Source organism: Pinus tabuliformis, chromosome Q (assembly GCF_031772625.1).
Source record: "Pinus tabuliformis cultivar Carrire ecotype Pingquan chromosome Q, CPIR1, whole genome shotgun sequence".
Lineage (NCBI taxonomy): Eukaryota > Viridiplantae > Streptophyta > Pinopsida > Pinales > Pinaceae > Pinus > Pinus tabuliformis.
This window is the reverse complement of record NC_142296.1, coordinates 455,903,586-455,913,789: the sequence shown is the minus strand read 5'-3', so window position 1 is coordinate 455,913,789 and position 10,204 is coordinate 455,903,586. Positions and strand designations below refer to the sequence as shown.

The window sequence follows — 10,204 nt, the reverse complement described above, 5'->3', positions numbered from 1 at the left end:
AATAGACATTGTTAAGGAATAAGTCATTAATGATTAGTGATTTAATATAGTCATGTTATGTAATAAAAAGAAATATGAATGGCAAAGAATAAAATAAAATATGGTTTAAATGAGATATAATTTGGAATATAGTGTACTTCTAGTTTATGCCTTTTGAGTAATAGTGAAAAAGTGTCAAACTCCAAATATTTTCATCTTTGTATTTTCAAATCTATGTGTAATACAAATCTGTGTAATATATCTTTGTAAAAATATTATTAAGTATAACAAATTCACTTACATTATATAGAGGATGGATGTATCCAAAACAAATATGTGTAGAGAGATTAGTCGAATTGGAATTTGCATAGCCACTTGCAACTATAGTATGATATTTTTGGATGAAGAAGACATATTTGTAATTATAGTATGACATTTTTGTGTTTGGTTTTCCTAACATAATCTTGGTTGATACTGATAATGAATTTATTAGTTTTTTTTGTTCTGATGCTGATTCTTGAAAATAAAATCTTACTCAGTGCAAGACATGATTCATATGAGGCAGGGAAGGAACTTGTGGATGAAACCGAAGTCCATCTGAATATCCAGCGGTTACCGTTAAGTGGACCTGCGTCTGTACCATAAGATTCCACTTTTTCCAGGGGAGTCACCCTCTACATAGACACATTCTCTAAACTCCCGCCATAAGGCGTTGCAGACAGGCGTACTATCATAGAAGTAATAGTTTCCCAGAATTGGTTTAATAGCCCTGGTGGCCTCCACAGCATGGTAATGAGGAATTGTGGAGAATAGATGATGAGTCACATGGGTGTCGGTTATGTGATGGAATACATGATTCAACATTCCGTAATCCCTGTCAACTGTTGACAGTGCACCCCTAATCCATTCCCACTCTGATCCGTCATAGTGGGGTAGAGCTGGATGTGTGTGTTGTAGATACGTGATCAGCACCAACAATGCGTTCACAATCAACAGGGGAATGACATATAGTTTTATGAGCCAAGAAAATCCATAAGCAGAGGCCAGCAGGTACAGAGTATAAACCACTCCGAGCAAGGAAATGTCACTAACCATTATCTGAAATCTCTCTCGTTTGCTATAAATTGGGGAATATGGATCAAAGTGGCAGGCAAATCGAGGATACTTCCTTCCCGAAACATTGAACATCAGATACAACGGCCACCCCACAGTGAGGTAACTTGCTATCATCAGAAACCTTCCCACGGGGTTAGATACCAAACTGGAAATCAATTTTACCATATCATTCTCTGTCTGGGGAACAAAAACTTCATCTCGTTCTAAGCTCCCAGTGTTGCTATGATGTCTTCGATGACTGTACTTCCAGGAGAAATATGGTACAAGAAGCCATGAGTGTAGTATAAGCTCCACTGTATCATCCACCAAAGAGTAGTCACTAAATGCATGATGTCCACATTCGTGTGCTATAACCCATATACAAAATAGAACGCACCCCTGAGCTGCCCAGTAACTAAACCAGAGCACCCATACAAGCAATCCAGGCGATGTGAAATAAGAGGTGGTTGTGGAATACAACAGAAGCGCAACAATAAAAATATCGTATCCTAGATATGAGAATGATGTGAGCAGTGATCTGTTGAAGCAGTGAGGTGGAATGGCTTTCTTCAATTCTCCCAATGTAAACGGTGGCATTCGACAAGGAGCTCGCTCTCTTATATCTTTCTTGGAAGGAAATGCCATCTTCTCACAAGGCCACTTTTTAACTTACAAGTCTCTACAAAAGATTATGTCACAGGGTGCAACGCGGGCATACAGATAGCAGAGTTCACTTCGTACAGATATGACTGCCTGCAAAGTGCATATAGAGAATGTAATTCATTAAACTGATATGCAATTTATATATATATACACCGGGAAAATAATGTTGTGGCTAAGATGTTATTTAAATAAACTTTGTTATTAGATTTTGAGTTTATTCCTATTTAAAAGTGTCTAGTTGTTTATTTAGTCTTTTAATTTATTTGATTCTATTCAAATAAGATTTAATTAAGTTTTAAAATATCCAATTTGTAATGAAAATGTTATACATATAAATATTAGTATTAAATATTAAGTTAATTTCTATCTAAGAGGTATTTAAAAACACTGTGTTGTTTATTTGATCTTTTAATCTATTTCATCATATTCAAATATAATTTAATTTAATTTGAAAATATGTTTAGAGTCTAATATATTTCCCATTTTATTCTCAACCCAGTATTTTAAATTACCAAGTGTGATAGAATTGTATGGCATGAAATTTGCTAGAAAATATCAGAAAGTATGTTTTCAAAAAAAACATTAATGGATATATAACCATTATTTTTGAAAAAAAATTCATTGACACATTAAACGAGCAATATTAGACTAAGTAAAGATTAGACCAACAATATTATTTAAAATAATTGAGAGATAAACAAAGGCATGCTCCAAGCAAAAATCAACGAAACATATCAAATAAACAAAAGAAATGTCCATAACCATGACTATACATAAAATTTCAACTATGAAAAGATATTCTCTGGCCGTAAAAGAAGTGTTAGTTTAGGATGTTCAAAAAAATCATCGTTATTTTAGGATGTTCAAAAAATCATGCTCAAATCCAAGATGAGGAGTTTTTATTTTTATTTTTTTCATAATATAAAATATTAACTAAACTCAAAAATATAAATACAAATGTGACCAAAAATACATTGATTTTACAATATTTTTTTCTTTTTGAAAACTAAAACGCTATCTTAATTAATCATATTCTCTCTTAATTCAATTTCCTTTCGTAATGATTCTTCCCATTTTTCTGATGAAGTTTTCTAATCTTTCAAACAAACGGAGAGCATCAAATGCAATTTCTTTTGATGCAGAGATTTGAGCATCTCACAATCAAGCGCTATGCGATGCCAAAGAAACCGACATACCTAAAGAGGGGCACATGCCAAAGAATTCCAAGTAGCCGATTCACGATGCGCAGACGTCCGAGTAAAAGCTGGGAAGGAAGCAACTTTATGCCAAGGAAATGGTAGTAACGATGCGAGACGCACTGGAGAGACGGAAGTAGGATGCGAGAAGCATTGGAGAGATATTATTTATAGAAATACGTAAAGAGGGCCACATGCCAAAGAATTCAAAGTACGTAAAGAGGGCCACATGCCAAAGAATTCAAACCCTAGTCGCATGCCAAAGAATTCAAAGTACGTAAAGAGGGCCACATGCCAAAGAATTCAAAGTACCCTATCCACGATGCGCAGATAATGCCAAGGAAATGGTACTAAGGATGCGAGAAGCATTGGAGAGATATTATCTATAGAAATACGTAAAGAGGGCCACATGCCAAAGAATTCAAAGTACCCTATTCACATGCCAAAGAATTCAAAGTACGTAAAGAGCGGCACATGCCAAAGAATTCAAAGTACCCTATTCACGATGCAACTTTATGCCAAGGAAATGGTACTAAGGATGCGAGAAGCATGGGAGAGATATTATTTATAGAAATGGTGGGTTTGATAGGAAGGTTGAGAAGAGACGGAAGTAGTGGCGTATACGGAAGTAGTATCAAATTTGTTGGTTCGAAAGGCTTTGGCCAAAAAATTCTCTCATGTGATTTCTACAGAAAGACTTTGTTTAATTCATTATGGATCACAGAAACTTGAATACAGAAAAATTATAATAATTAACTTAAATATATAACATCTTTCATTATGAAAAACATGTTATCATTTTTATCTCTTGAATCAATCCACCTTCATATCTAAAAATAACATCAACTTGACTCAAAAACATAATAGATAAAATACATTCCATTTTGTTAAAAACCTCTCATCCAGATAGTGACATTATTGCAATAAATATTGTACATATACTATATTAATATATAAAAATATTATATTTTATTAATTTAATTTAATTAATATGAAATTGAAATAATAAAATAAATTGAAAATAAAATATCTATTTGCTTAAAAAAAATTGGAAAATAAAAATAAAAATAAGAAAAATTATAATAAGAATTTCTAATTTAAATTTCTTATAGGATTAATTGCATTGATATATGTATGTATTTTTTCCAATATTAAAATTTTTTTAGTAAGAAAAGTCTTTTTATGGATTGTTTATAAGAGAAGGGGAAGCTTGAGCTTCAAATAGTTATTTAGATAGTAAAGATATAGTTTGAATGAATTTATGTAAGATAATTATAATACATTTTAGCTGGTGTGAGGAAGACATTGAATATATATATTTTACTTTTGAAATTCTTACTAACGCAATAATAATGATTATTGTAGCTATAATAATTGTCTTATTTATATATTAAATTATTGAAACCTTGAAGAATCTCAAGGTAGTGAAAGAAAATGAGGGACATTGCTATCTAGACAACCATCATGTGCATATCTGAAATGAAGAGGATGCCATGGTGGATGTAGTTGAAGAATAGAGGCATGACGACATGGTCTTATGAATGGAAATAAAGAGACAATAAGGATGGTCTTATAATGAAGGGGGAGTAAATGTAATATCATGTTTTCAAGGCCCTCTTTATTTGGATTGCATTTTAAAAAATACTCCAATCTATATTTCTCTTGACAATTAGACTCATACCCTAAATTATACAGATCAGCCTCCTTTTGACTCCTAAATTACAGCACAATACATCTGTATTATATATATCATGTGGTTTATATAATGGAAGTCAAAACATGTAGGTTGAGTTGTAATGACCTTTTATTGCATTCTAAACATTCCTAGAATGAAGCTCAAAGGGAAGGGAATACTAATGAATTCGAAGCAATGAGTTAGGTTTAAGATATGGTGGGTATATTTTCCATGATATGCTTCTATGTATAAAACAAGATATATAAAAAGGAAAAATGCATAATAATAAAGTATCCACCAACAAGGTTTCCAAATAAGACTATGATATTACAAGAAAGCAAGCTATAAGAAAGTTGTTGGGTAATTTAACCTTGAAATTATTAACTTACATTACCTCATATTTTAATATGCCAGTGTGCTCTACTAAAGATCTCTTACACTAAAACATGCCTATATTTATAACCTCCATTCCTTCTACTTAAAATTAAAATATCTATCAAATATAAGATTACAAAGGTATTAATTTATTATTTATATAATTTCATTTCATTCTTTACTCTAAATTCTTATTCTTCTATTTCTTTGACTCCAATATAGTCATTTTCTAAAATGATCTTTCAATAACGCTTCATGCTATGATATCTAGCTATAGAGATGATCAATTCTCCACCATGAATATATATAATCTTCTAAACATTATAATATTTTATTTGTTATTATTTTGATTAAAATTATGATATCAACACTTTTATCTTATTTGATGTATATTTTATAATCTTATTATCATTTAATGAAATGTTACACTAAAAAATGTCACCATGACTATTTGCAGTTAGTATGGCTCCATCCACTGTCATACTATCCTCCTTGGCAAGTCTCATGCCTCTGCTCTTCATGTCAAACTTCAAAAAAGAGAGAAAAGTCATTTAAAGTCAATTATCTCTGGTACACAGTTTCTCTTAGCCTTACTTGCGTGTACGCAACCCAATTTCACAATACCTGCGTACTTGTACACTCTGTATGTAAAGGGGTGGGTGCGTACTCCTGTAAAGGTCAAAAGACACAAGTTTCCCTCCAAAAAAGTTACTTGTGGTCATTTCTAGAGTCTTCTAGAAGCTTGTTTGACGTATATGAAGCGCCTCCAGATGGTTCATGTATCCCTACCTAAGAGGAACTTATCCCATCAAGAGGGGAGCTATCCCATCCAAAGAGGGGCTTATCCCATTGATGGTGGACCTGAATAACTTACTCTAGAGCACTATAAATATAGGCATTGGGCCAAAGGGAGGGGAGGTTGAAAGTTGAACATTCCTAAGGGTAGATGCTGCTGGAATTAGTACTTCCTTGTAGAAGCTTGTGAGGAGAGATTACCATCTTTACTTGTTTCCATTGGGAGGTGGGTGAGCTGATCAGAGTAAGGGAGAACTCTTGTGGACCCTGGGAGGAGCTTTCGCAACACCAAGGCTCAGGTTGTAATGGTTCATTTTGTTACCTTTTAATACAAATTAGTCCATTCTTCTCAACAATTTGTTATTTATGAGTTGTTTCATATACTCCTTGGTCTATATGTTAAATATGTTTTATTTTATGTGATATTCAGGTGCTATTTAATCGTTTGATTGTTAGTGAATGCAGGTTTCGAAGGGAAGGAGGAGCTCATCCGGATCAACGAAGTTGGACTACTACAACGGCGTTGGATTTCAGGTAGGATCTAAACACTTGATTTCTCATATTGTAAAAGCATATTTAGGGAAGGATTGCTCTTATTTGTCTTGTTTGTCATTAGAAAGTCTTAGGCTTCTAGGAATGTCGGTTGTGTCCGCACTAACGACTCTTTCCGCGTGACAAAATGGCGACTCCGCTGGGGAATCCATGAATGTGTTTGAGTTCTTTTTGATTTGATATTTTGGTATGAGAAAAATCGCTTGTTTTCTGATTTTTGGCTGTCTAACTGTGTATTTGGGTGGGTTAGCTTAGAAGTAGTGGTCATGAGTTGTGTGTTTTGAAAAGATAAAGAAAATTGTTTCTTTGATTGTCTTTACTAAGAAAGTTATTTTCTATAAAATTTGCATTTTCCAACTCTCTTAGTTAGGAGATTCATTGAAAAAGAAAAGTAGTGTAAATCATCTTAGGTGCATCTTTGTAGTGGTTGCGAGTCGAATCTACACACCACCAGTTTCATCTCCACTACCTTTTGTCTTTATGAAAAACCATAAAATTAACGCTTAAAGTAAAATCAACTTAGTAATTTTTATTTACTAGGGCTCTGAAACACCAATTTAGATCAGGCTAGTGTCTTAGAGTAGGAGAGTAATTAACTCTCCAAGACAACAAAACCAAACAAGTAGCTTATCTTGTGATAGAATAAATCCAATTGTTTCATTTGTACTCTGGGAAAGTTCCTCTTAAAGGAGAAGCACGAGCTCGTGTTTGAACCAGTGAGGGGATCAATCCTCCCTTGTTGGGAACGACGCCAGACACGCACGTATTACAAACGGTAAACCTCGGATTAACCATTGTCGAGGAGCCAGGGGTCACTTGTCGGTAAAACCTTGGATTATTGTCAAGGAGCCGGCAAGGGGATTGAGCTTGATACTCTGCCCTTGCGTGCTGTCAGAGTGTAGACTGTTCCCCCAGGTGCATTTGTTGCGATTGGTAACCTTAGTGACCATTATCTTTAGGATTCTACCGAGGTGACGGTGGAGGGAAGATCCCACTGTACCTGGAGCAGACGTCGGCTAGACTCACTTGGATTTTCCGGGGGGTTTACTTCACTCGAGATGGTTAAAGTGGAGGAACTTGTGTCGGTCTATTCATTAAGCAGGTTGCTGGGGTAACTGTTCCACCTGCCACTTCTTTACTGAATCCGGCGATGTTGGGTTTCATCTCCAACTAGTGTTTTCGGTCTGCAAGGCTACTGTTTGTGCTTGGTTTGACGCCCTAGATTCTTTAGGCGTATGATTTAAATTTTTTTGGTTCTTTAGAGACTTTAGGTGGTTTGCTTTGAGATTTTACTTTGTTTGCGTGTGCAGTAGTTAAAAGTTTTTAACTGTGGCGGAATTACCAAGACAGTCCCGTAGACTTCGGGGCAAGTCTCCTGAGGTTGTTTCTGTGGCCGAATTATTGAGGAAATCCCGTAGACTTCGAGGTGAACCTCCTCAAGACGTCCCGAGTCATTACGAAGGTTTAAAGGTCCTTGTAACTCCTCCTAGTGGCAGTAGAGTAGGTTCACCTGAAGAAGGAGAGTCTTCGTTGGTATTCCATCAAGATTACCAAAGTCTAGAGACAGGTTATAATCCTGAAGCAGTTACAGTTTCCAAGCTTGCTGGTAATTTTTCATCTACTAGTGATATAGGCGAAGAACCTGAAATATCTGAACCTGTTACTCCAACTTCTAGTGTACCAGATTCACCTAGGGTAGAAAGAGTCATCACCGAAAATCTTCCTACTGGTTTGATAGCTATTGAAGAACTTGCTCCAGAAGAAGAATTAGGCATATCTATCCTTGAAGATCAACCTACTATTGATCTAAGGGAGCGTGAATATATCTTTACAATCCTCCTAGAAGTACTACTTGGTACCTTTCGTTAACCAATTATTTAGACAATTCAGGGGTAGGTTTTTCTCCACCTCGTACTCCTTTTCCACCTAGAGGTATTTATACTCCTGTAAATATGTCTAGTCAGTCGTCCGTGTTCACTCAATCTCCTGAATCTTTCTTACACGGCGGTCCTTATGTTCCCACCGGGTATCAATCACTTTCTGGTACCTTTGTGGGGGCATCTCCTCAACCCATTGATCATGGGTTATTAGCTGGAAACAATGGTAATAAACCGTTGGTGTAGGGGACATTTACATGATGTCAGGTTCAGTTCCCATTTCTCAACCTCAAGGTGGTCAATTACCGCCTGGGGGGCAGCCTCAATTAACGCCTAGGGGGCAACCTTAAGGTACGCAAATTGTGTCTGGGGGGCAACCTCAAGGCCAGTATGTACCCATAGTACAATACATGCCTCAAGGTCAACCCCAGCCTCAATATGTACCCAGGGTCAACCTCAGTATCAATATTTACCTCAAGGGTATCAACCCCAAAGGTATCAACCTCAAGGTCAAGGTCAACCCCAGTATCAGTATTTACCCCAAGGTTATCAACCTCAAGGTCAATACTCGAGTCAAGGTTATCAACCACCTCAAGGTCAGTCATATGTTCAAGGTATGGGAACTGTGCCTTTCAGTTATCAATCCTATCCTCAATCCGGTTATGGATCTCAGTATCCTCAACCTGTTATGGGTCAATACCCCGGAATGATAGTGTGGGATCCATCACAAGGTCAACAGGTGTTGCAGCCAAGTATACAGTTGTTACCTCAAACTGGACAACCCGTAGTTTCTGGTTCACCCCAGCAAACGCAACCTGTCAAGTCAAATGTTCAAACTTCTGTAACTTCGGTAGTTACTCAGCCGCCAATTGCACCTAGTACTCCATCTCAAACGACTGCTGCAACTACCGCAACATCTACCGCACTTACTTCTGGAGTATCGACAGCTCCGGTTTCTACTGTCTCTGCAACCACTCCTCAGACATCTTTACCGTTGTCCGGATCTACGATTCAAACCACGGTCCAGATGCCTGTAGGGCAGCCTGGTTTAAGTACTGTTGTAACAAGTCAACCTCAATTTACCTACCAACAGTACCAGGGACAGTACCAACTCGGTCTTGCTGTCCAACAACCGGTTTACCAGTATCAACAGTATCCTGGGTACACTTATCAACAACCTCAGCAACCCCAGTACGGTCCGGTTAATCCTGGTTTTCCAGGAGGATATAATATCCCGAATGCGATTCCTGTTCCTAGTTATCCTGGATATCCTCCTCCTGGAACTGGTATTGTGACCCAGAGTTTTAGAGATCCTAACCGACAATTAACGTTTATCACAACTTTGGATTTACCCGACTTGACGCGCCTAACGAACGATCCAATTCAATACCTTCCGTTCTGGCCGCCAATGCCAAATAAGTTGCCCAGTGATATACCCAAGTTAGAAGGTAAGTCTGGAGAGGATCCGTCCAATCACGTGATGACTTACCACCTCTGGTGCGCTTCAAATTCTATCTCAGATGATTCGATTCGCTTACGTCTTTTCCAGCGTACGCTCATTGGTCTCGCGGCCAAGTGGTACATTGAGTTACCACGAGCCTCTTTTTACAATTTTAGCCAGTTAGCTACCTCGTTCCTAACTCATTTTCAGTTGCCGGTCAGATACGACAATGGTACTGAGTTATTAAATTCATTAAAAGAATCGACGTCCACTTATATTTCCGATCATATTCATGAATGGAGACGTCGAAGACGTTTAGTGAAAGTTTTTATCCCGGACCAAATCTTAGCTGAATGGTTTGTAAAATCATTATTACCGAAGATTACTGAAGATGTAGCTAAGGCCGGAGTAGTTACTGAGGAGCAAGTCATTGCTCAAGCCCAGTACCTTGACTTGGTTTACACTCAGTCGGGTACGTTGCACGAGAAGATCCCAGATCTTCCTAAGTCGAATCAAATTGCTGCTACTCCTTCGGGGTTTCATGCTGCTGATGGCA

At 36.9% G+C, this 10,204-nt stretch overlaps 1 protein-coding gene across 1 annotated transcript; it reads right to left on the bottom strand.

The window, feature by feature from the left end:
* Positions 1–229: 229 nt before the first annotated feature.
* On the bottom strand, positions 230–3,070 carry LOC149220169 (delta(12)-acyl-lipid-desaturase-like). The gene is made up of 2 exons (XM_089382748.1): positions 2,934–3,070; positions 230–1,827 (listed from the first exon to the last, which is right to left on the bottom strand). The coding sequence occupies exon 2, from the start codon at positions 1,717–1,719 to the stop codon at positions 598–600; it is 1,122 nt and encodes a 373-aa protein (XP_089238874.1). The 5' UTR covers positions 1,720–1,827; positions 2,934–3,070; the 3' UTR covers positions 230–597.
* Positions 3,071–10,204: the final 7,134 nt, after the last annotated feature.